Consider the following 27,555-nt stretch of genomic DNA (forward strand, 5'->3'; position numbering starts at 1 on the left):
CCCCCCCCCTTTAGTCAGACGTTTGATAATGTACGATACAAAAGCTACAAAACAAGAAATTTTTTTTGCATGTCCTTTTAAAATGTTGCAAATTACTAAACAGGAGCTACTGTGAGTGGTTATGCAGAGGGTGCATTCAAGGATGCACACTTTTCTAAGATAACCACCTACCATACTGAAAAATTCTAGCGTCATCTGTAGCATCAAGCCCTAACTCACAGAATCAGGAGAAAGTTTAATTACTGACATTTGTTAATGAGTCTGTCTTTGTGGCCTACGTAGATACCATACCTTGTATCAACTGTGTGCTGTTATTTGTCAGAGCTCAAATCTTCGCAATTCACAGTACACAGTAAAAAATCAGATTGACAAAATCAGATCCTCCAGTCAGATGTCCACACTGAAGTTTGATTCTTTAATGCGACTTCCTGCTCCCCCCTCTGTAGTGTGCTACCTCACTTCTTATAGACTCCTCTGAACTGTTTTGGCTGTCAGCTTTATGCGAAAAAGATCACGTCTCTCCCTGGAGGTGGATGAATAGATGGAAATCTGGATGAATGTGAACGCTGGGATGATTTTAACAGATGGGATGAGGAGCAACCCTGGAGCATAATAAAGGTAGGAAGAACCTAAGTAAAGACCAGACACAATACAAAACCCACATTAGCATTTTGATCCATTCTTTTTTTTTTATTTTCTGATTTTTCCATCACAAAAGCCCGGAGGACTTTTTAAAAATCCAGCTGAAGGCTCTAAAAGCTTATTTATTGAAAAATAATCTTGTGCCCTTTATCTTTGTCCTCTCTTCTCCTCTTTCGTTTTCTGACCAGAGATGATTGCATTGAGTGATGTTACCTCAGACTTGGGTTTCAGTCTGATAAATTATTCTGTCCATCACAGGAGGAGGGGAGAAAAAGCTGGGGAGATAACCTGGTTGTCCATCATCCTTTGTCCATGTGCAGAGAGGAGATTGAATATTGACCTGAGGTTGCCTTCTCCAAGCCAAGATATTTGAAGACTTTGTCATGGAATGACAGTGTAGTCCCAATACTCTGCAGTCACATGCTTTTAAAGGGTATATTTTTCAACTGAAACCCCTTATTTTGGTGGAATACAATTCCAAAAAAATGAAATGTTGTGTATAATATCATCAGTCAGCATCTTGCAGAAACTATTATCCTGTACGTTTTTGTGAAAGTCTTTCAGCTTTGTGAGCGTTAACCCAGTCTCTGGACACTTGGAACCACTCGAATGCTATTTTAAAAAGGTTGTGGGTACTTTGAACATGTAACATATGTGAACCATTCGCAGAGCACCTCCTGTGCCACTTAAACCTTTCTAATTAATGTAAATTGCCTCCCGAGGTGTTAGAACAACATTTAAGTGCTGCGTGTGCTCTGCAGAGATCTGCTCTGCATTTGCAAAAATAGGCAAGTGCTCTATTTATAATTATTAAGGTTGATGCGTGCGGTCCTTTAGCACAGAAGAGAGTCATACACTGTTTTTTTTTTATTTAAATGAAACTACTGGTTATAACTTCTTTTGCCAGGACCAGCTGGCGTTTGTTTACTTATACCTTAAAAGGGGCGCGTGTAGTCTGTGGATGTTAATTACTCATATCACAGAAACTGTGAAAAGCTGTAAGTTTCACAGCACTGTGCTAAAAAATGAAGGCAACACAATCCCAAGAATGAAAGCTCAGTGTTTTGCTTGCTTTGCCTGTGAGTCACTCTGCTGCAGGTGAGCTGCAGGTGTAGCCAGTAAAAGATGCATTTCATGGCACATCTGCTTCTTGAACGGTCCACATGTTATGTGTTCAGTGTAGCCAAAGTGTCTCCAGTCTGTTGCAGTATAACATCTGTTATAACAACTACAGTCATCAAATATCCTCTGATACAACCCAGGCTCAGTTCCGGTGTAAACTCTTTAAATCCATGCATGCTTCTTCGTCACGAGCCTACATTTACTTTTCGAGAGAGGCTGGCTCTCTGCAACACCAGGTGATATGTCCCAGCTCTACACTTTCTTCTTTTTCTCTTTGTCCATGTCTTTTCTGTCTGTCCTTCACGTGTTCTGTCATTATAGACAGTCTCTGCACAGCGCCACCTGCCCATGGCGGAAGTCCCTGCAGGGGCAAAGACGTCTGTATTTAGGGGAGTGTCCTGCACAGCTGAAGAGTAGCGGTTCCCTCTGAAGGCCACACTCCTGCCGCACCACCGAGAAGGCTGGCAAGATGTGGTTAATCTCAGAGTCTACAACTTCACACTGTACGTCCAACCTGAGGAGTGAAAAGAGCAGCAGAAATCTAAAAAAAGAGATCACTGAGATTTATCAAGAAGAAAAGACGAATAATAAAATTCACAGTTTCATCTCAGACATGTAACAGGAAAGTGGAACTGGCATTAACCTGAAAATAAACGGGGAGCAGAAACAAGGAATGGAAACGAGTTCACCACTTTAATCACAGACGAACGAACGGGAGGAACTCAAGTGAATAAGCTTCGGGGAAGATGGAAAAAACTATGGAGCAGGTATGAGACATCAGCATGAAAAGAGAAAGAGAAACAAAGAGGAGAGGCACTGTAAACCAAGACAGATAGAAAAACAACAGAAACAGAAAAATACTCGAAGGATGAAGTAAGAGCAGAGAAAATGAGTTAAGGCTGAAAGCAGTCAGGTGGGAAATGCTCGAAGGAGAGGCTCAACTGCTGACAGGATTTCTGTCTTGGAGCTTGAGAAAAGGAGATGTCTGAAAGTGAAGTTTCTGGATCAGCAGCCATGGGCTGGTACAGTAAACTAAATAAATATCAGTCATACTAAGGTCAGAGACGGCCTAAACTGTACTTAGCGTCAATCTTCAGTTTAAATAGAACGCTTTGAACTCTTAATCATTTCCAAAAATCCAATTTGTTATGTTAAAACTTGTACAATAGAACCTTTTTTCATTTTGGCTGGTTCAGTGGTTTCACAGCCTGCAATCAGAACCACCATCCTTCAAAACCACAGCTACAGATATTATTGCATGGAGTCTTTTAGATCACTCGTCTTTGTTTAAATTTGTGTGATGTACACAAAGATTGCTTGGTTGTTTCAAATTCTCCTTTTAATTTAATTTAGACATGACAGTGTTTCTACCACAGATGGTACTCCTCAGGTAACGCTGACAACGTGTGATGAGGTGTTGCTTGGTAAGTTGTAGGAGTGGAGTGTTTGATGAGCAAAGCTTGATAGTTGGGACTAAACACTTAATTAAAGCCTCGCTAGCAGGCAGTTTGTACTCTCGGCTGACCTACCTGCGCAGAGCCTCCTTGTTGTTGATGAAGCGAAAGTGAGCGGGTTCACAGATGAAACCAGCTGACTGGCAGGCGTCCACACAAGACTGGCCCTCTTGAGATACAAGCAGCCTGAGGGAGCTGAGAGGAGGCCAGGCAGAGGGAGCTGTCACATTGGATGCCCAGCCAAGAGCTGTAGTGTTGGGCAGGGGCACAAACAGAGGTCCCATCATCCTGCTGCCACCAGCAGACCCCTTTCTGGAGAGGTTGGCTGGAATGAAGGGAGGCTCTGGGGCACAGAAATCCTGGAGGTGAAATAAATACAATAATTTTTAAAATCAAATAATTGTAGAACTGTAAAATATTACCAGACTAAATAAACCTGAATGAGTTATTGCCTTTACAGTAAAGTAAAGTGGCACCAGGTAAGTTATAAGGCGCTGCTCCACTATCACAGTTACAGGCTATATCCAATGATGTAAGAAACTTTCATACAAGCTGCTTTTACCTAACGGCTGTACTCGAAAATGTGTCGACAACAAGAGCATAGAACCAGCTGCTTCTCAGGAGAACAGCAGCAACAGCTTCAGTCCTACACAAGATGCCTTAAGTACTGAGTGTAGGTCACTCAATTCTGTGCCTTAAGGCATCCAAGCATGTGCATTTGTCAAGTGCAACACACACTCACTGTAGTTATCTGCAGTTATGCTGGTAAAATGAAAGCAAACAGACTTGAGGAGAACATGCACAGAGCACATGCTAATGCAGAGTTCTGCTTCTCAGAAGACACATTAATATTTTATACCGATGGAGAGAAAGATGTTAAAAGATATTCACTCAAATGTTATTTCTAATTTTAAAGCACATGTGCAGTTGTGGCTTGGGAAGTTGCTCCAAATCAAAATATGGTTGTTTCTGATTAACGTAAGTTTAACAACAATAAGCACAGTGATCCAAGCATGTAGAGTTATAGTTAAATGCAAATGGCAATTTTACATTTAAAAAAGGTGTTTTGAAAAAAATCATAAATATAAAAATATGATAAAACCTGTAACATGTGGAAAATGTGACAAAATCATGACGCTGCTCCAGATCAGAGTATTACTATTGCCAAAGGCTTTGTTTTCTACATTATACTAAGTGAAACATTAGAGAGTGTCAAGGGTGGGATAACGCCAGCTGAAAGTGTTACTGAAGCCTGTAACAAGGTGATGTTCTGACAAATGAGTATTCATGAAGTACTCAGACCCCATCCATCTTTGAACTCTGCCTTCATTTGCAGCTCAGCTACACACATTTAAATTTGTGTGACTGCAGCACAGCGTTCAAGCTATCACCCTGACAAAATCTGTCCCGACAGGAAGACAGAAACACCTGCCGAGCAAAAATAAAAACTTGTGGTAGTTCCTGTTAAAGTAGATCTCTTCAGGATCACATCTGGCCACGGTGACATTCAGAAACACACAGGGAGACTCGAATCACAAGGCAAAGGCTATGCTATGCTACTGCAAACCAGCTGCAGGAAGCGGTTCCTTTAGAAAATCCAATTTGAACAGAAATGTAATTTAATGTTCTCCTGTTAGTCTTTCAACAGCTTTCTGGGTCCAAAACAAGCTGCAAGTCAGGGGTGAATAAAAGTCACTGAGAGAGCTTCTGTGGTTTGTCTAACATCTTGTGGGGGGCTATAAAAAAGTGCTTTTATCCTAGTCCTTCATCATCATTATTCCCACACTTGTGTTCTTTTTCCTTACTCATCCCTCCTCATTAGTGTCAGGAGACCTTCTGCTTTAAAGCCGGAGGGCAGATATGTGGCTCCTAATGAGAGTTAGCATGTCGATTAATCGCATGCCCACATACATGGGGTACATAATCTCACACGCACACACACACAGTCCTAGATACACGACGTCCTAGGTGCTGAATGCACACAGGCGTGAAATATTAAGCAGTGTAAGGGTTCTGAAAGCTTCAAAAAAGAAGGTATATAAATGAGAGCAAGAGCTGACTGAAGACAAAAGAAAAGGAGAGTATAGGCGAAGCGCATATGTGCAGACATTGAACTGTAGACATTTGTAGCGACACTCACCTGATGCTGTATGTATGCATGCACTCTCTCGAGCATGCCCTCGCAGGTGTATTCATAAGGCAGATAAGGCTCGACCTGAGAATCACACATGAAAACACACAATCATCACCACGTTATTATTGCCACATTTTACTCGCAGTAAAGTGTACTTTTCGTTTTCCTTCCGCATCATTGTTCTCAGTAATTGCAATGAATTGTCTCTTCTCCTTGGTAATTTGAGCTGACGAATGTTTCTATTGTCAGGTTTCTGCGAGGCCTAATCACAGTATGTCACTGCTTGGAAAATCATTAGGCTTTATTTGCATACCAATAGATCATCTCCTCCTTTGATGTGCTGGTTCTATAACTAAAGCACACTTTTGATTGCTCTAATTAGAGATGAGCTGGAAACACCATATATCTTTTGTGTCTCTTGCTAATACCAACATGTTCAATACTTGTTAACAGACTGTCTGACACAAAAGCCGATGAATACGAAATAGTTGCAACTGCAGTGCTGGGATTAATAAAAAATGAATTTAGCAGATTTCATAAAGTGCTAGACTGCTGATATTCAACAGCCACACTGTACAAAGACACAAGTTCGGGTTTTATATGAACTAAAATGATCCTGTTACACACTCCAACCAAATGAAAACACATTTTTGTATTTCTAACTGCAAACACCAAGCTTTGCAGAGATCGAAGTGGATTGTCTTTATGACCTAATGCAAAGACCTGCCTTTGTAAATGATACATGACTCACTAAATTGCATTTCCTATGTGAAATCAAAGCAGTCTAATGTTCAACCATCTGTGAAATCAGACTTGGCCCATTTCAAGTGAAAACCACTGAGAAGCAAACATGCAGGGATGGTGCAATTTAAAAAGCTACACACTGCAATCTGATCAAAGCCTTATGCTAATCTACTTTATAAGCAGGAGCAGAAAGCAAACATTTGAACAAGGACAGGCACACAAGCGTCCTGCAAAAACAATCAATGGACGTGTCCTTTTTCTAACAGCGTTCTCATTCGCCTTTGCTTAACCAGGCATAGTGACCCAGGCCACGTTCGCATTCACAGGTGCGGCTTTGAGTGGAGCTTTTTGAAAAGGTGCTGGCAACACTGGCAGCGGGTGGAAGCAAAGGTTTCAGGTGTATGAAGGCATTTAGCACTGTTTTGCTCTATTTTTTATTTTTATCACATTTGTGTAGTTTAGACTTGTGACCTTCTCTTCTTTAAGTCCTTTCTCTTATCCTTGGCTGATGTAGACTTCACTCAGAAATCAAATAGAATGAAAATCCCATTTGCATGGTTCGCTAACTGAGAAGATCTATATGATTTTCTTGGGTGTTGTTGTTGGTCTCATAAATCATCCTATCTCCAAATTCTTTTAAAATATGTGTTTAACAAAACCTTCTAACCAACTAGAGTCCAGAAAGCTGTGTTATTGTTTTTTTTTTAGCAGTTTTGACAATCACCCCTTTGTGGTTGTATACCTCCACCAATCAGTAAAGTTGGAGAAGTTGGATCCTTTATTCAGATTTGGACAAATGTGAAATATTGCGACGATGGAAGTAATCACTTGAAATGAAGGGAACTGGTCTTCTTTTTGGTTTATGAAGGCATTTCACCTCTTGTCCAAGAGGATTTTTTCAGCTCTGAAAACTAATGGGGAGTGCCAGATATTTAACCTGTAGTGGGGCTGTCCCCTTGGAAACATCCCAATAATAGTATGAGTAGTAGTTGGGTGATACTAGGGTAGTATCATCTAACACCTTCATGACCCCAAATTAATCCAGTTGCCTTTATTTCAAGCCATTAAGACTACCATGAACTAGATGCCTGAGAACCTACGCAGACCTGTCACAATCAACCTACTTCTGTTTCTGAGTTTGGCATTGAATAATGATCAGGCATCATATCATCATTTTATCATAACAAGTATGGCCAAAATTTTGTTATATGGTCAGAGTGACCTTGACTTTTGCCCACCCTATTAAGACTACTTCATGTGAATGTTAAAAAACCACATTTAAAACGCCAATTCCCATAAGACATGGAACAGGGAATAAGAAAAGAAAGAAAGAAAGAACGAAAGAAAGAGATGGAAAAGGGTTTTATTTGAACATGAGGACTTGTCGGCCAGAGATTGCTTTGTCTTGCATGACTGAACATGAGCCTCTGCCTCACACACGGTTTGTGTATGCCTGCGTGTGCCTTGAATTTAATGGCTGTAATGTGCAGGTGAGGCTGTGTGTACTGATACGTCGCATCTTTCCAATTTCAGTGTATGAGTTGTGTTTATGTGTTTGTTTGGGTGCTGGGGGTGGTGTGTGTATATGTTGTATGGGTATGTGTGAGTTTGCTCGGGGCATTGTGCCTCCAGTGAAGGGTGAAGTGGTCCATCAGCGCTTTCTCCGTGGTTTGTCAGTGCAGATGGAGAAGGCACACTAAGCCAGTGTTGCTGAACTGTAGCTTGTCTGACTACGCAGACGAAAAGATGAGAACAGCCTCTCTCACACTCACACACACACTGACAAACACACACACAGAGCTAACACTACATATATCAGCTTTTGCCTAATCTCCCTACATACCATCTCTAATCTGCAAAGGGCAGACTGCTACAGCATGTTTAAAGGATCATGCAGACAGCTGTCTCCATGTTTCCTGCTTCCCTATAGACCGATGCCTTGTGTTACTGTGACTCATATTCCATATGTAAAATATGTTGCATGTCTTGTGGGATGATGTGTGTTCACACCTATGTTAAATGCCAAAAGCGTTATACCTCAGCCATAAATGTATCCAGATCCATCAGATTTCCATCAGATTTGACAATACATTTAAATATACCTTAGCGTATGCAGAACAAAATGACCATTTATAAATTCAAGAGGTCAGTTTTTGGGATGCCAAAATGGTTAGGATGGTCAATTCTCTAGAAATTCGAATCTGCGTGAAAACTAGTGAATCACAGCTTCACCTCTCCGAGTGTAAAATGCATCTGCAGTTTTGAACTTCAATAAACATTATTTAGTTTCAGATATAAAAGGTCTACCCCTGTATTTTAGAGTAGAAAATATGCCTGCTTGGCATATTGGATTTCTGTTTTATAAAGATTTTGTGACTGTGCAGATGCTTGGTCAGTGTACTCTCCATCTTTCAATTTTTCTGCTCATATAATTCATTTTTTTCAACATTGCACCCAATTTCAATGCTTTCTAAAAAGATTCAGTGTACCTGGCTGACTCTTTAATTAACCCTGCTCCCTCTCTCGGAAGCTAGCATCCTTAATCTATATCACATTCACCGAATTGAAAAGTTCAGCACTCTGCAGTATAACTCTGCTACCTACAGACGGCAAACTCCCACTGGAGGACTTGACCACAGTAAAATTATTGTGCTGTTTCATCAAAGTTTAAAAAACTGTTATTAGGCTCACAGCAACAAGAGCAGGTCCAGTACTTGTATTTTATCACAGCTTCAAGGGAAAACAGAATAGAACAAACCGTGCTATCTGTAACTCTAAGAGTTATCATTGAACGCTATACAAAAATGAAACGTTATATTACAAGAGCCAAACAAGGCACAAACCAGCTGCAATTTTCCTGGCCACAAAGGCACAAAAGCAATAGGTGGATAAGTACATGTAGCTATTCTTGGCATGTCTATGAAAACATGTTTGTTAAAACAGAAAGAAACACCAGAGATGTCCCTCTTTCAGCATGAAGAGAGCTGATATGAGTGAAAGAGCACCCAGTCACGGTTAACCTCATTTATACACAGCAATGCATAATTTAACTCAGTGTAACTAATTAGTGGACATAACAGGATAAATGGTTATGTCTTTTGTCTTTATGAATTCTTTTTTAAAGCACTGTTATATGTGAGCACCTTGGTCCTCATGATTTCCTTGATAGCAGAGTCAAACTCCACAGAGTTGTTGTAGTCCACTGTCATGACGTGAGGTCGGCCAATGTACTGCTCCGCGTACGGGTGCTGGGAGAATACCTATAGAAAACAAATGCAGTGTACACAGTGACAGCTCTATAAATAAATATTTTGCAAATAAATAACATCTCTCCACAAAGACAACACTTAGCTGCAGAAAAATCAGTTTGTCTTTATCAAATCAATACTGTCAATTATTATTTTGTACAAAGACACATAAAAATAGTTATACTGTGTCCATTAGTGTGGCAAAAATGCAGTCTGGATCGAATGTTTGAGCCACTGCTTTAATGAATCTGTTGGCAGCATGACTGATTGTGGGAAGATATACAAATTATGAACCTACCTCTCTAGATGTGGGCTTGCCTCGGAAAAACTCGTGATTTAGTGAGCTGTGGGGTGGGTTGAACTTGGGCTGGAGGAAAATGCAACCATTGGCTATAGCTTCAAGAGGGGCCGGGCCCTCGTATGGGAAACCAAAACCAATGAAGAGCTAGGAGAAAAAAAAAAGATAAATCAGGGATGCAATTTAGTGATTGTGTAATTTAAAAGCAGAAGAATTTAGTTTAGAAGTTAGAAAAGCAGAAGAAAAGTTTGTAAACACTCTGTCCATTAAACAGTGGTGACAATAACCACAAAGTTCATGCCTTGGCCTTCCGCAATAATTGCTGCAGCTCGTGCTGGGGCAGCAGGCCGTGGTTCTTCACAAAGGCTGGGACCTCTGGAGGTCTCTGGGTCTCATAGTAGACTGTGCCGTGGACTTCCATGTATTTATGGAGAATCTGGAGGAAACTCTCTTTACCCTGCTGGAAGAAGATGGTTTGGTGAGACTGATGAACTGCGATGACACATAGATGGGTCGTATAGAAGAAAGAGTGTGTAATAGGAAGAACACCATAAATATTTTTTTTAAAAATGGTGACCTATCTTTTTTCTTATAATAATAAATATATAGTTAGAGTGTGGGACTGTCATATTAAATTTAGCTGAAGTTTGATATAATGAGGTCAAAATCCGTACTAGTAATCTTTCAAAGACAAAAGCTCAGGCTTCAGACTTCTTTAAATGCTCCATTTCAGGCAGTTTTTTCTCTAATCTTGGCTCTGTATGATGTCGGTCAGTGCATCTGTTCCAAATAACTAAGGCGCACAGCCCTGGCTGTAAACACAGAAGCCCCAGAAGAAAGCTGGATTGAAGGAGGGACTGCAAAGGGAGCTAAAAAGGCTTTCAGGTACCAGTTTAGCTCACTGGTTGAGCAGGTGACCATATGCCACATAAGTGAAATGCAGCAGCCCAGGTTTCAGTCAAACCTACAGGCCTTTGGTTAGAGTCTTTCCCAGCTCTCAACATTTCTGTCAAATCTACAGTGCTTAACTATCCAATGAAAGCAAAAATGTCCCCCCATCCCAAAAAGGCTTGTTTCACACAGTGGATAAAGTGGCTGCACCAAGGCCAAGAATCCAAGAGTACAAATATGAAGGTAGAAATGAGCATCATAGGTCCTCTTTAAAGAACTTGCTCCACTACAGTGTGCTGAATATTTTCACGTCTTCTAACTTATCTGTGTGAATTTGCGTGAGCTACGGGAAGCTTATTCATATGTCATTTTATAAAGCATATGGAAATAGATTATGCTCACATTATTGGTTCTTCTAATCACTATCCGTGCTTTTCAGTCACCTGACCGACTCACTACCCTGGTGGGCAAAACATTATGGACAATAGTAGACAGTCTGCAGTACTGCAGGACAGTGTTGGAAAGTGTTGCTTTTTTTCCATCTGTCTTGAGCCAAGACTACTTGGATCATCCATCAATGGAGGAAAAAGAAGATAGGAGGTAAAATTTGTGATCCATATTTTGCCCAGGCAGCTCGGTGACATCTACGTATATCTTGTACCGAATCCCTTACCTTACACTGATGCCAGGATGAACGCTTTAAGAGTACAAACAGCTACATGTATTTTCGATCTGGATGGGTGAATAATGCCACTGTGTGAAAGCTGAAGAACAAGAAATAGTTCATTGTTAAAGCAAAAGTAAGTGCTATATAGTGCGTTTTGGTGACTTTTACAGTGTAGGGCTAGAAAACTTCTGTCTGTCACACTAATATTGTATCATAAGTGTAAAGCTGTGCGAATATTTTTCCAATGTCAGGTAAATCATTTCTACAGTTTAAATGAGCCATCCGATAGCACAACAACTATGCAGCATTTTGGCTAAATTAAACTGAAAAACGTTCAAAGGATGGATGAAGGACAAAGACCACAGTACTGTTTTTGTTGCCAGGTGGGCGTGTCCCAGTAGCTCTTATGGGCTCTTTGATTTCCTACTTTTTCTACAGGGGTTAAAAGGTGCAGTCTAGTCCTTTTTTACTCAGTGAAACAAACACAGGGCCGTTAGTTTCATTTGGTTGAATTCTTACTTTCACCTATGAAAAATGCACCAATATACACACCGAATATTAACATGTAGAGGAAAATTGCCTTCTTTTTAACCAGGAATAATTTTTGAGTTCTGCACTCCACTCATCCTATTACCTGCTGTGAAGTTTTCTTCACCTTTAATTAATATCGAGCTTGATGTGAGAAAGATGAATTTTGATTTGCAAAACAAAATAAAACAAAGAAAAAAAAGAAAAAAAAAAGAAAAGAAATGAACAATTCTTAATAAAAATAAAATAAAATGTCAGTAAACTCTGTGGAGAAACATCTGGCAGGCAGGTATTTATTTTGCTGCGCTGAGGCTTGGTTTTAAGCAGGATAAAGCATTGATTGTCCTTATTCACTTACTTACACTTACTTGTACATACTTCTCTCCTTTTTTAATCTAATAATAAATACATTACATGCTGAGGGTGAGACAGCCAGAAGGGCAGTCAAGGTTCAGCAGGACGACTGGGAGAAAAAACAGCTAGCATCAGTTAACAACCAAAATTTAATCATGTGAACGGTGCATAACCCCGACTAGAGTATTGACCGCCTGGCGTTAAGCAGCTTACATTATCCCTCTGCTGTGGCCCCCCTCCCGCGCACACAGAGCCATAATTGGAGGCTGTAGTAATCGATAGCTTCCTCTGTGAGGATTTTCCCAGCCAATTAGGAGATTAGCTCAAGCGCTAAGTGCAGCAGACAACGACAATGAATTAGCAAGAGAAACACAGATGTGAAAGAGTGCAGATTCCATAACCTGCGCTCTCGCTTTGTGACTATGTATGTACAAGCTAACCGTCTCAGCAGGGAATGGATTAGGAATGCTAATAAATATCTGTTGTGCTGGTTTTTTTGTCCCTTAGCTAATTTGGTTTTATAAAGATTAAAAAAAAGAAGTTTGTGTGTATATATAATGTTGATTTCTGTGCGCACAGCATGACAGAAAGACATATGTTTTTTGTTTATAGTACTTTCATACACATTTTTTTTCATATACAGCACCATGTATTTAAACAGTTACCTGTATGCTGATGGAATTGTAAAGTCAGTATTTTATTATTCATCTCTTTTGGTTCCTTAACTTAAGTATTTCCATAGTATCTTCAATCTCTTCATGTAAAATTAAACCAAATTTTTAGAACTATTTAATGTTATCTTACATAACCTTAACTGTAGTTTCCAAACTCCATGACAACTATACAGGGGGTGAATTTTCAAACTCATTAGCTTTAATTGTATTGAGGTTTAAAGTTGCAGCAAGACTGTTTTGCCTTGTTCAGCATTCTGTTGTTCTCCACGGGGTGGGAAGCTGCGCCGTACAAGTACAATATGTTTTAAACCAATTTTTCGAGAGCCAAAATTAGCATCCCCTTCCTCTCCAGTACCACAATGAATGATGGATGCACCAAGCTAACCAGCAGAGAAATGATATGCAGCAGCATGACCGGTCAGGAGTCGCACCTGTCTCTCATGTTGTATGCATCTTAACAAAGTTTGTCTATTCCTAGACATGGAAACAATGCAACATTACTCTCCTTTTTTTTCACTCTCCTGCATAAGTGTAGGATGTGAGATGAATATAAATTGGTAAAAGTAACACATTCTTACCTGAAGCTAATGAACACCCATCCGGTGACAAGGTCCCCCACAAGGGAAAAAAAAGAGTGACACAAAGACAAAGAGAGTAAAGTAAATTGAGGCAGAATTGTAGCCAAACAAGGCTGCAATAATTGGTAGAAACAGCTATGTGTTACATTTACTTCCTTCCTCATCAAACTGTTGCAGACTGTGCATTCATAACTGCCTTTAAGCCCATCTCTCTCACAGCCAACAACCATAAACTAATCTGGGGACTTGTGTGGGCAGACAGTAGAAAGAAATGGCAGCAAACAATGTTTTAAAAATCCTTTTAAAAATGCAGACAACTTTTTCTCAGCTACATTGAGCATATGAACAAGCAGACAGTTTTGGAGAGGAAAATTGCCTGTAAATTGAAGCTATACAGTTGTGTATAAAGAGCCCTATGAAGCAAACTAATGATGCAAGCAGCTTGGTGCCTTTCTTCTGTTAACATTTCAGTCGATGGTTTAGCGTACTTGGTTTAAAGATTGTGTCTGCATACATGCAGGCTGAAAGACAACTGGGCTGTAGTGACAATCTTTCTGCATATACAATGCAACTATTGTGCACTGCAGTATCTCTGGCAGCCTCACATTTTGTTTCTGCAATGTGAGTATGAACGCAAAATACACAACTACAACCATGAAGAACAAGCTTGAGTGGCTAACAGAAGTCTCCAACAGATGTTATGCATCCTTTGAGCAATGATGTAAAAAACAAACTAACTAAAGCACGCAGTCTGAGACTGCAAAGAGACATACAATCAACGGAGGAAGCCTTACTCCACAAAAACAGTTCTCCAAGATGCTGAGAACAACCCATCTGCTATAAAAGTACCATGAAAAATTTGTAGAAACAACACCTACTGTATAAGAGAAGTAGTGCTGTAAAGCTAAAGGTTACTTACACCTGATTTCATTTTGTTTTTTTCTCTTTAGTGCACAATGTATGGAGTTAATCTATGAAAAATGAATGATCCTCATTTTACTCTTGGTGTATACAATATGAGATGTTTATGAGCTTATTAAGTGTATTGTACAGGTGTAAACATGTATGTATGTACCTACGAGAATATGCTTGGATACATTATATCTACTGATAATTCTAACAGTATTACATGTTATTTTATTATTATAAAAACTAGGCCTCCAAATAATTACTCGTCTTCTTCCATGGAGTCATTAGCGGTTACCACTACACACAGAATTCACTAAAACAGAGTTACACTGACTGACTGCCATCTGTGTGGGTAAATTGTTGTCTGTACCTTCCACATGCTGGCTTCTTTCCCATACACTACAGCCATGTTGTTGACTTTGTTCTGTTGGATGCTCCTCTTCTCCGTCTCATTCAGCTCCTCCGAAACAAAGCCCATGAATGAGTTGTCTGGTGTGTGAGCTGAATGTATTTGTGTGTGTGAGTATGTGTGAGCAGCACAGAAAGGTAGGATATTAGTAGATGGAGAGAAAACAAAAGACAAAGAGAAAAAGAGAGATAGGAAGAAAGTTAGTAAGTAAGTGAACGAGACAGGAAAAAGTACTTTTGAAGGGTTTAGTCAGCATGTGTATGGACTCTCTAAGCATTATTAATAGCGATTGTCATAAAGCCAGCTGCTGTTAATGGTAATTGTCTGAGCTGTTTAGTATGGGAATATATGTAATATTTTTTAAGTACTCGCTGTGAGTTCAGGTATTTCTGATGATCACAACCACCCATGTTCAATCCACGGTTCCAAAGCTACGAGCTCTTATAAAATCTTTTTTTTTAGCACAGCACATTTTTATGCACTGAAGAACTCTAATAATTGGCCAGTAATGCTGCTCTCTCACAAGCGTTGCTAGAGGTTGAATCTGTCATTATAGCTTTGGACAGTGTGAAACGTGGCCGTCCACAGTGGGCCACATATTGATGATATAATGACAATGATCTTACAGCCGAGTGCCAGCTGTAGCTAAACAGGTACGACACTGCAGAGAGTTGAACTGTGGAAGCAGAACAGAGCTGATTCTCAGTGTTTCAGTCAGAAAGTGACGAGACAGGCGGCAAGGAGAGCTTTGAAAAAGCAGATCAGACATATTGTGTAGCATATAAGAGAACCGGAAAAACTGGAGATAACGCTCCGAAACAACTTGAAGGGATGCTAGAAGCTGCTGTTGCTGAAAATAGCCGTGTTAAACACATTGCTCCAAATTAAAATGAACAAGCAGTCAGACCTGTCAGAAAAGTGAAAACACTGAAATGGAGTCATTTTATTATATTTAGAATGAATGTCAACTAATGACAGGCCTTTGAATGTGTGTCTGTGCATGTATGCATGCAAGCTGGAGGTACAAAAACACCAATTCTCAAGCTGATGGTGTATTCTACATATGATATAAAAGTTAACAATAATAATAATAATAATAATAATAATATAGTACATACGGAACATAGTCATGTACTGCCTTGCATTGAGGTTCCAGTAGCCCCAGTTGGTCCGGTAGCCATGCAGAGTTGCATACTCCTCGTGATTATAAGCAGGCTCCGTGCCAAAGGTGTCAATCACTCGAATATGACACCTGCAAAGAAAATGACAGACTCAGTTCATGTGTAATCCTGTACTACATTATTAAAAAAACCCCACAAAAAATAATTAAAATGTCAGTATATTTTACTTCAAATGGTCCATGAGTTGTTGGCGGCTGTTAAAATGTGCCTCTTTGTCATTTCAAGTCAGTAAATTTCTGAATTTGCTTTAACCATTATTTAATTTGTAACATAACGTTTTCTAATGTGAAGCAGGATAGCAGGACGATTTCTTGTCTGATCTTGGTGACGTCTAATAAGAGTGCGCTCTGGATCATTTGTAGTATCCAGACTGAAGTTTGTTGGTGAATACGTCACAAGTCTTTCTGGTTTTCCATCTTTGGCAAAAGTCTTACTGGCACTAGCTGACAGCCATAGATGAGCAATCAAAAGTTTACACACGAAATCACCTGGATTGCCTAGCTAAAGCTACTTTCGGCTGCTTGCTTGCCACAAGGGGTCAGCAGAGTGGGTAGTGTCACATGTTTGATTTAGTAGTTTTTACACCAGATGCCCTTTGTGATGCAACCCAAAAGGGGATTTGCATCTCCAGCTGGAATCAAACCAGCAACCTTTCACTTGCCAAGTAAATGTGGTAACAGTTACACCACTGGAGGCACTAATTGCAGCGTCTAACTAAAAAAATATAAAATATATTAACCCAATTCTAAAGGGTTCTATAAACCATACTTCATGTTCAATACATGCACAATTATATATTTAAATGCATTTGTGCAGCAGGTCATTCAGGTGGAATGCCACATTAGAGTACAAGGCCATCAGGTTTCTCAAAAGTGAAAGGAGAACAACAAGAAGCTGCCACTGGAGATGCAGATAAATAACCAAAATAACATAAGCAACCAGCAGTGTGGCAAGTTTGACATAAAAATGACAAAAAAACAATTTTTAGAGGTCGGAGGTGCGATGAGCTGCTGATAGAGTTTCCAGGTGGATGCTTCGTGGCAAAGCAGTGAAGCATAACTGAGGTTCATAACAGAATCATTCACCACAGACAGACGCGCACGCAGACGCAGAGCTCACTGTGCCCTTGTTTGCGACTGTGTTAAATCTGGCCAGTATGTGGACTCAGGGGGGATTAGAGAGAGCTAAAGGAGCAGAGTCCACTTCCTCAGCTCTGAGTCTTTCCTGGCAGATAACCGCGTGTCTGAGTGTGTAAAAGAGACAGATATGGGGTAATAAAAACATTCTGCATCTGGAGAGCAATTAGAAGGCAAATATTACATCAGTTAAAAAAAAAAAAAAGCTAAACTATTTCCAGACACGTGACTCTTCTTGTAGCCGTACACATGTAATGATTTTCAGATGCCAGCATTTGTGCATTACGATTTTATTTCAGCTTTGGTTCAGCTTTGTGATCTTATTTGCTTTTCAGAAACTGCAACAAGTTTGTGTTTGCAGTAAAACCCAGCCTGCCAGCTCCTTTCATTTGGCCATTGCCTTTCACATCTTAGCAGCCCCTTGACAGGCAGATGCTCTCCGACGCAGCAGTGAAGCAAACCGTTCACGTTTTATGTTAGAGGTTAGGTTTTTTTTTTCTACTTAAGCTGTTTACAGTGCAGAAATTGGTTTCTCTGGCTCTCCCATGATGGGTATGTGTTGAACATTGGTGTAAATAGCGTGTTAAAAAACCACTTATTTGCTGTCTGGAAAGCCTTCACCATAGCCTGATAGCTTTTGAACACCAACTGGATAAAATCTCATGTTTTCTACATTCGTTTAGATTATTGCCTCATTTTGCAAGAAATTCAGCTATTGTTAACAATTTTTTTTGTGCAATGCACTTACATAAATGTGTTAAACAAATAAGTTAGAAATGCAGGCTTTAAAGCTTAGAATCTGACTTCCTGCAACTGTGTTTTGGTAGAATACCTAGATGTCTCTTTCGCTTTTTTCTTTCCTTTTTTTTGCATTTACACAATTTTTGAAGCTTCAGTATTGACAGCATGAAAAATATTCCCCTCTGGGCATTTTATTCTTTTTACAGACAAGGTGACACCCCAATCGTGTTTGACAATTCTCAGATATTTCTGCCAGCTCCTGCAGCATCCAAGAGGCCAACCAATAAAGTGACAAAGTAACCTGGAGAGTAACGTATCAGCGAGAAAACAAATAAATAAACCAGAAACGACAAGCAGCGGCACGTTGTTCATTCAAAGTTCTGAGGATGAAATTTTGCAGAAACTGTTGTGCTTCTATTTGTAAGTATATCCGAAAGCTGATAATGAATTATTAATAACGAATGTTGCTTTCACTCGTCTCTACCCCGTCTTCCTGCATCCCTCACTCCAACCTGCGGCATCACATATCGACCACTCTGAAATGGTGAAAATGTTTCTGCCACCAGATAAGAGGTCCCAAAGGGGGGGAAAAAGTGGAAGAAGAGGGGATAAGCGTAGGAGTAGCTGAGCTGAATATCTATTGGGAGATCAGAGCACCGGGCTAATCTGGGTTAAACGGTTGCTCAGCGAGACTCGCCAGTCGTCTGGGGTGAGGCGAATATGGCAGCATGGTTCACTGTCACCTGCAGTCTTGTGATGTAAATGTGATGTGGGATTATAAGAAACTGGGCATCAGTGGACAACACCACCAACATTTAATAATGAATAGTGCAAGCATTAATTCAAGAGCAACACGTTCTACTGAGTGACTCATTTTTATGTTTGAAATATGGATATACTCAAACCCATAATAATCTGAATTAAATCACCAGACTGATGCGATACAATAGTAATTAGGAAAACAACATGTTCTCCGAGTTGCTCTGAAAATATGTTGCTGTGTCGCAGATGTAATGAGCTACCTCAAGATGCTCTGTCTTTTTTAAAAAATTTTTTAAAATAAAACGATGACTACATCTGTGCTTTGTTCGTGTAATCACAGTGCCATTTTCCCTGCTAAAGCTTAGACCTCACATGCTGCTCACCACATGCCTCCTGCTCATGCAAGGTGTAATAGTGAAAAAGCATCAGACTGCAACGGGGGCTCTCCACAGCTCTGTGAATGCAACTAGTTGTTAGAGGTCAGCTGTTACCCAAGATGAACTACTCATTGCAAAGTACCTAAGAAACCGTTTCTGTGTCCTGTGTAACCCTGCGATAATCATTCTCCTTCTTGTGTTCGGTTGCACTTCTTAGGTTAAGATTGGGCTCAGTTACACTCGTCCACAGATTTTTCAAACAGAGAAGGAGAGATTTGTTACCCAGCTGGTGACCAGCACACAGTTGGTCACTCACTGACCAACCTCAGTACACCAACAATCAACAGTGAGAAATACAAACTACAAAATATTGCTTAAATGCATCTCTCTAAAACCAGTGAGCTGCAGAGTTATTCACTAATTCCACCCATTTACCGCAATCAACCCAGAAGCCTCTGCCTACTTTCTCCATCCCAGTCGTTTCCTTTGTTGTGTTGAGCTGTCGAGATAAAATCTTAATAAAACAGAATGACGTGTCTAAAACACAACTTATTGATTTTAGATATAATTGCTATGTTTTTTTCTTGTTCTGATTACAACAATTCTGAAATTTGATGAAATCTTTGAACAGTCATTTACTTGGTAAATCTACTACACTTTTCAGACAAAAAATCACAACTGTTGACTTCATCTACAGTATTATGTATGTATGCATTCGGCACAAATACTGCCCACCCCTATTATAACTGAAACTACAGCACTGACAGTTGCCCATCACTGCCTTTTAAGGAGATTTGTATAAATGAATAGTGATAGAAATTTTCTTGCACCTCAGCAAAGATAGTAATCCTACTGATTATGTGCTACCTAATTGCTCTTTCTGCCTGTATTAGCATTTACAAAAGGGCTCTCTAAAAAGTGCAGGGATTTTAGCAATACCTCCTCATCGACATGCTAACTGCGCTGTATAACACGCACACACACACGTACTGGTGGTTTCCTTCAGTTTTAGCAACAATACTTTGTTATTTGTGTTTTGTTGCAGGCCTCGCCCTTGATATCTGCTCCGATCTTGCTCCGTCAAAGCAGTGAATTCATCATGCAGAGGAAATCAATGATGCTGGTCCTATTATCAGATGAGATGGTTTGGATATTACCTTTATCAACTTTCACCATCTTTAACGGCACATGTGCACTGATATACCCTCGAATGTGCGCGAGTTCGCACACAGGAGTACGCGTGACTCCAAACAGCACGCCAGACTGGACAGCACCGTCTTGTTCGGGCATAATTAATGACTGTGGATGTTGGTGGGAACATATAACAAAAGTAATTAAAGGGAGTTGAAGGGTCCCAAAGCACAGAGCACTTGATTAATGATTCCTTTCAGTGCAAGAGACTCAACTAGACCAGACAAGGTGAGAGAGATAGAACGAGATAGAGAGTGGGAGAGAGCGAGAGCGGGGCGGAGAGATCAGGACGGAGTTAGAAAAGGGGGTGGGAGGTAGGTGTTATTGACCTATCCTGCACCTCTGGGGACTGCTGGGTTAATATTAAGCATGAAGCACTGATCCACTAAGCTCAGCTCTCTGGCTTTACAGCAGTATTAATTAATGGCATATGCTAGATATCATTTACCTGAATGCAAATGTGATTGCATTCTTGGGAGCTGTGTGTTAATATGGATCCATGTGGGACTTAATATCCTCTGTTCACTCCTCTTCATACATTTTAAATCACTAAAGTGTATCCTTTCGTGAAAGTGAAGATAGATGTTCCTGCTTCTGTGCCTGTATTGCTGGAACATTCGGATAATTCTTTCACCGCAGCCTCCTGGGCACACAAAAGACTGTCTCCTACAAACACTAAAAGCCACATCCTGTTAGTGGAGGCAGAAATCAAGACTCCACACAGTAATGACGAAGTGAAGAACTGCTGACCTCAGCAAGCAATTAGGTGCTGACTGTCTGTCGGGTGGAAATGCGGGGTTTTGTGTGTACGAGACAACTCACGAGAAGGGAGACAAATGGTGAGAGAGCGGGAGAGACGAAAAAAGGTTGTGTGCAGGGAAAATGGCTCCCCGGCCCACCACTAATCCATTTCTCTCACCCATAATTGGATTTTAAAAATACATGGAGCGGCCCTTTATATGTGGTGCCAGGTTGACTGCAGGTAACTTCTACTCCTCCGTTTTGTGGTATCTTTCTCTCTCCGTTCCGTGCTCCATCTGCGCACCATCGCAGTTTTATCTCGTCCTTACTCTCGTCTCCTACTGTTTCACTTTCAGTTGGCCTCCTACTCACACATGCCCTCTCCATCTTTTATCTTTCTTTGCTGCTTCTTTATGCTGGAAGCCAAAACAAGGAAAGCAAAATGTCAATTGCCGTTATCACATGCAGGGGTCAGACAAATGCCAGTTTAGTGGACCAGAAAAAATGATAGTGGGACAGAGGGTAGTGACTGCAAGCTGTTTTTAAGGAGCTGGAGAGGACAAGGCAAAAGTTAGACTTTCAGTCTTGCTTGTTTCTGAGGCAACAACATGAAAGTCCTCTGAAGATAATGTGGCTTCATATTGCTGTGCTCTGCAGGAATGTGTAGCTAAGTTTCTTTTCTTCTTCTTCTTTTGTTTTGTTTTTTCAAATGCACTGTGGTACTTTAAATTCCTGTTTTGGGCATTTCTTTATGTTTTGTTGCCACGGTCTCATAACTGTCATGGCCTAGTTTTCCAAGTTGTTGAATGTTTGTAACAATGCCAAAAGCCATTAGCACAATTCTTTAACAGCTCAAAAATAACCCCTCTTCCTCTCTCTTCTTCTTTTCATGTTTAATCACCTCTTAACCACTCAGCGAGTCTCTGAGTGCATTCAAACAGTAATAATAAGCTGCTGAAACAGGCTTTGACTGGAAATCGGTGCTCGGATGAACAGATTTTTATGTTTCTGTGGGGTAATTAGTACACGTATGCCAATGACAAGCTTTCAATTTTACATGCACCTCTACTACTGTACTACATGTGCTTTTCATTATTGCTGATGTGCAGGGTAATGGAGCATTACAGGTGATGCTGGTGCCGGCTTGTGAGTATGCATGTTGTGCATTCGACTGCACAGCAACATACAAACTCTAATGTGTTTGACATTTTGTGCACTTTGAGCCTGTTCTACCTGGAAGGGGATGCGTGATTACAGGGACAGCAAGCGTGTTTTAAGTGTGTATGTGGGTGTTAGTGTGCATCCCTGTGTATCTGCAACTGTGTGATTTTAACAGGCCAAATGACTTGCAGTAAGACATGTATACCTTATTACCAGCAATGATTAATCTATAAACACAGCCATTAAACTCACAGACAGGCACGCACACACTCCACTACACACAGATAAAGCAACACATATATAAAACAATGAAAAGCGAAGATACTCAATCTCAAAGGCACAACGCACACACACACACAACAATGCAGATCGACTAACTTGTGTTTCTTGAGTGAGAGCCCCATGTGTTGCTTCATCTGCTGCAGGCCATGGTAGTCTGTGTAGATGAGGTCAAAGGGCAATGGACCAGTGAGTGGGCAACTGCCTCTGCCTGGGGGCACGCCGAGGAACCTGCAACACAAACACAAAATACTCACTTTATACAAGCAGAAAAAATGACAGACAGCCAAGACATGAGATTTACACTAAAAAACTTCCCCAAGAGCGCAGGGGTTGAACTTAAGCTTGGATTCATGCATTCATTATTAACTCACACAAAACCATTTCACTTTGCTTTCGTTATACAATAAAAAGTGTAAGGCGAAGATAGTTTTAAAATGGACAAAAGCTGGGTGACTACAATGATGACTGCAGAACCATGTCTATGCTTGTCCGGGAAAGACATTCTCTTATCAGAGTTCACAATCTAATTCCCCGGAGTAACGCAAAAACAAATCTTCGATGAAAGCTGAATTTAAAGGTGTGTTTATTGATCAGATAGTACATTACAGGTGATGCTGGGTTCAATCAAAATTATGCAAGTGGGCACTGGGATGTTTTTTGTTTTTTTGGCAAAGCATAATTCAAAACAAATAGGATGAAAAGCTGAATCTGTAATGACCTGGCTGAACTGTCCACAGAAGCACCATCAGCAATAACAACAGATGGTCAATGGTGATGATGTGTTGAGATTGTGTTGAGAATGCCAGGTTATGCTATACAATAAGCACTTATGTGTGCATGAACAATGATTGCTGTGGTGAAATCCAAACGTCAGCATGTCTGTCTGTTGATACATACACTCCTACTAGTTCCAAAAAGTCTATTTCAATTACAAGACGACCTTCAAGGCACAAGCACAGGCACAAGCAGGAGCACACACAGCACAAACCAAAGGAGAAAAGATGGGTTTTTTTGCTGTTCACTGTAGTGTGACTTGTTTTCCATCCTTGTTTGACTCTGTTTCAACTCATTGATTGACTTAGAACCTCTCTGCTACTGTGCCAACAGACCTACTATTGGATATTTGACCTGTGAATGGTCTGCTTGCTCTAACTTAGGTCTTACTTCTGTGACAGATGAGGCCGAAAGCTAATGGAGGCTGTAATACAATTTGTACCCCCAGTGAATTTCATCTTGCTGTGCTAGTTTTACATCGGAGTCTCTCTGGCTACAGTACTTATCCAAAGGGTAATTTTATACTGTTGCAAAGCATGGCTTTCAGGAGCTTTGCTGGCAGCTGCTAACTAAAATCAGAGGAGGGTGAAAACATACAGATAAAGAAGCTTGATGCAGTGACTGAATTAAAAGACAGTAAAGCAGAGAATGCAGCATGTGGCTGTTTCATACAGTATTGGAAAGGGTTGGAAGTGTTTAGTCTTTCATTTTGCAAATGAGAATCACATTATTCATCCATCCATTGATTCATCCACTGCTTACTGGGGTCTGATTCACAGGGGCAGCAGTCTAAGTGGGGCTTGGGGGACTTACAGAAGGATAGAGGTGGGGTAGGGAGATATTTAAAAGTCAAATAATGTCGAAAAGAAGTTCATATAAAAAAAAGAGAAATATTTAAATTCTTGTAACTGAAATTCAGTTTCTTTTAGAAGAATAGACCTCACCACTGAAAAGTGATGGTAATAACACCATAATAACCACAACGTAACAATATATGGCGACTTCCTTACAAAGCCACCGTGTTCTGGGTTCCATCATATGTTCAGCAATTGTATTACTCATGCACATGAGCAATACAACTGGGGTGCCTGGCATTTATCAATCCCAAAATATTTATCAATAAAGAGCAAACCTCTTTCCAAAGGATATCCTAAAACGTCAATGGGCTTTTTAGTCACATTCCAATATGTGAATAAAGAGCCAATAAGCCTGTTCATCTGTTAATCGGGCACAGGGATAAAAGCTGAAGTGGCACCATTCTGCAGTATTTTGATCTAGGAAATCATAATTTTCAGGTATTCTGCGCCAGAACACCACCTGAATGTAACCATATTCAGCACAGGTGTGCGGATGTTAACTTGAAAGGAATGAAGGCCGGTGGTGCCGGCGCTGCTTACATTGGCCATATTCTGCAAATTAATTTTACACTGTGTGCATACAGTGTCATGCGATGTTATGATTTGATGATCAAAGAATGTGATTAAAGTTTTCAAAATGGTCTTCAATGAACAATGTTTAACTCCGATCTATTTAACTAGGATTCATTGTGTTTTTTTTCCTCCTGTTTAATTGAGTACCAAAATATTCAATAGTCATTTTCTTTTCTTTTTTTTTTCCACCATTGTTTTTGCTGTTGTTGAACTTGTCCACTTCTGGTTAGGGAGATTACATTTTTGGTATCATTTGTGTGTGCATGCACGCTTTATAGGGGGTGTAGGGTGGGGGTCATGTTTACTATCCATTAAGATTTGACTTGCATCCACAAAGATCTTCAGGGTCAATTTAATGATTAATGGTTGAATACAATCAAAAAAGCCTTATAACCCATAAGTGTGCTTTGAATTGTCAACATATGCAAAGTACTGTATAAAGATTTCTATGATCTCTTGATCTGAAGGTCAAAGTAATAATAACTGTATACTGAGCTATTTTCAAACTATGTTTCTTACTTCCATTGTTTGCATTGACACCATAAAGGCATATAGGGAATGAAACATGCAGACTCTAAATATCACACTACTCTTTACCACTGACCTCTTCTTTAAGGTCAAACAAGGTCAAACTTTCAAAAACTGTATTTTAAAATTACCACTTACTTTGGTTTAACAGCTTACATCCATTTATTACATTATATATATCATAATATATGTGAGAAAGTGCACAATGAGGGAGGTGAGAAAGGGTGTACATTACCGTAGTAACACAACTGAAATTCATATGAATAAAATTCAAGCAAAAGGAAAGAGACAGAAAATAAGGTGACGTGGGGTTGGGTGGGGCAGTGGGGGGTGGATTGTAATCCACCAGCTGAGAAAACAGCAGTATGGTAGAATACAATCAGCTCCTTGGCTCCTCATTTCCCAGCAGCCTGTTTCTTTTATTCTTTCCCTCTAATCCCTCTCCTTTGGCAGCTGTTCAACCATAGCATATTGGCCAAGAGAGAAAATGATTTAGCTGTTCTTGAAATGGTATTTTTTAAATATATCTTTTGTTAGGAAACACTGAAGGACATTTCCACTGGTGATACCACAATGAATACCTGACCGAACGGTTGGTATATTTTTCTGAAACTCAGATGAACCAGGTGTCCGTTACATTTGCCCTTTCAGCACCGCTATCAACGCCATAAACTGTATGGTGCAACTCAATATCACTCAAGTACATGTGAATGTACTGCTTTTTTATGGAGCAACAGTGTTTAATACAGAGAACGTGAGGCTTGTGACAAAAATATTCAGGGGTGAAATAGCAATACACGTTGGGCCATTAGTTCAGTAAACTAAAATACCACAGCGCGTTGTTGTATGTGTAGTTGTTCTAAACTAAATGCTGTGCATTGTAGTTTAGTGTTGAATTTTTTCAGATTTAATACTAAACCACAATGCATCATTCAGATTCTTATAACTGTGGTGATTCTTCCTCAGGCTGAGATTGAGGAGATGTATTCATGATGTAAAGTGCTCACACAGGGATCACAACTCCTGCTCCTTTACACGTACACTATTCAGAGGTCAAGCATATGCATTGTCTGGACCTTCACACACATCAGGATGCCCAAAGGGAATTCAGTTATTAAAGACACATTTTTTTTAAAAGAAAGACCAGCAAGTTAGTGCAAATGTAATTAAGCAACTAGTCCAACTATTCGTACTTAACTTCTCTCTTACACTGGACTATAGTGTTAAAGCGGTAAAATTGCATGCACACACATGGGAGCCTCCACACACACAGCCGCACACATAGAGGATGGCAGCGATCCCAGACACTATTCCAGTGCCATACAGGGCTTCACTGGAGTCCAATTACCCAGGGTCCTCTTGTCTCCTGGCTGGCATCAAGTCAACAAGCTCTTTGAATGAAGATATATACACACACACAAACACATGCGCACACACACATGCACTGAAATGACTGCGAGAGGATATTTAACTAAGAACGTTTCCATAGCAATATCTGTTTGTGACTCTGTACAGTTTTTTTTATATTAATAAAATAAAATAAAGGCATCCTAATGAAAAATTGTCTGGCATTGTCAAAGCAATTGAAAAAATGGAAATACATCTGCACTGAAGGGATTCTTACGTCAGGGGAGCTCAGAGGGTCTATCGTCTCCTGTGAAGATCTACCTGTGATGAAGCTTTTTTTATACCTCCAAATAAAACGTTTTCATCAAAGCTGAGTGACTCTGGCATGTTACTGTTGACACTTATTATGCACTGGTCTATACTTTCTTAATGGCAGAACATTATAACTGAAAACAATCTCCTCCTGAATACGCTCATGAATGTTTACTGTAAATTAAATTGTAAGTACACAACCTTATATTTCTGTACACATGTTTTAGCAATTTTTATGCTACTAGTTATGTTTTCCTGTGTATGGGGTTATATACTGTAGTTACTTCATTCAGTACCAAAAGCCTGTATTGATTTCCTAAGGAGCATTTTGGTAGGGTGTTATTAGAGCACAAAAAGCACACAATGAGCAATAACACACAGTGTATTGCTTGTGAAGAGCTGAAATCTTTGCCCATAGGTCTATTACTGCATTCTGTACTGTATGTGTTTGTGTGTCTTTGTAAGGAGATGCAGTCTGCCAATCCTACTCAATGGTTTGTGGTAACTGCAGAAACTGCCACAAAGCTTATTGTCTGTCTTTCTGTTCAGTTCTGTGAACAGCATGTGTAAGTGCGTGTCGGTACTGAACGCTGAGCTATAGTCAGGTTTCGATCCCAGTGTAGTGTTGCAAAAGAAGGCTGTAAGATGATGCGACAAGATGACAATAATTAAAAAGTCAAGCAGTCAAATGTTTAATTCTTCATAGAGCTGCAATGAACACAAGGTAGAAAAAACTGAAATATTTTTCATTCGATAATCTACGTTGATTTGTACAGAGCCCCTCTGATGACATGGTCCAAAAAATAAATAAATTGTTGCCACAAAATACTACTTCGTGGGCACGAAATGGGTATAACATGTGCACTAAATACTTATTTGTGGCCACAAAATACTATTTCGAGGGCATGAAATAGGTATAAGGTACGCACGAAATGCTAAT

At 40.0% G+C, this 27,555-nt stretch overlaps 1 protein-coding gene across 2 annotated transcripts in view; it reads right to left on the reverse strand.

Moving 5' to 3' along the window:
- Positions 1-2,063: 2,063 nt before the first annotated feature.
- The window catches only part of LOC102294986 (alpha-1,6-mannosylglycoprotein 6-beta-N-acetylglucosaminyltransferase B), a 117,328-nt gene continuing 91,836 nt past the window's right edge, over positions 2,064-27,555 (reverse strand). The window contains exons 9-18 of one of the 2 annotated variants that reach the window (XM_005934444.3): positions 22,321-22,452; positions 15,771-15,904; positions 14,614-14,744; positions 13,335-13,340; positions 9,944-10,102; positions 9,643-9,789; positions 9,240-9,356; positions 5,359-5,433; positions 3,294-3,577; positions 2,064-2,278 (exon numbers count right to left, since the gene is read on the reverse strand). In XM_005934444.3, coding sequence (XP_005934506.1) covers positions 2,080-2,278; positions 3,294-3,577; positions 5,359-5,433; positions 9,240-9,356; positions 9,643-9,789; positions 9,944-10,102; positions 13,335-13,340; positions 14,614-14,744; positions 15,771-15,904; positions 22,321-22,452 — 1,384 coding nt within the window. In that variant the 3' untranslated portion in view covers positions 2,064-2,079. Of the gene's footprint in view, positions 2,279-3,293; positions 3,578-5,358; positions 5,434-9,239; positions 9,357-9,642; positions 9,790-9,943; positions 10,103-13,334; positions 13,341-13,997; positions 14,001-14,613; positions 14,745-15,770; positions 15,905-22,320; positions 22,453-27,555 lie in introns of both variants that reach the window. The other variant, XM_005934445.3, reaches the window with a different exon arrangement.

This window comes from Haplochromis burtoni, unplaced genomic scaffold (assembly GCF_018398535.1).
Source record: "Haplochromis burtoni strain Fernald_Lab_line unplaced genomic scaffold, NCSU_Asbu1 Contig_181, whole genome shotgun sequence".
In the NCBI taxonomy this organism is placed as follows: domain Eukaryota; kingdom Metazoa; phylum Chordata; class Actinopteri; order Cichliformes; family Cichlidae; genus Haplochromis; species Haplochromis burtoni.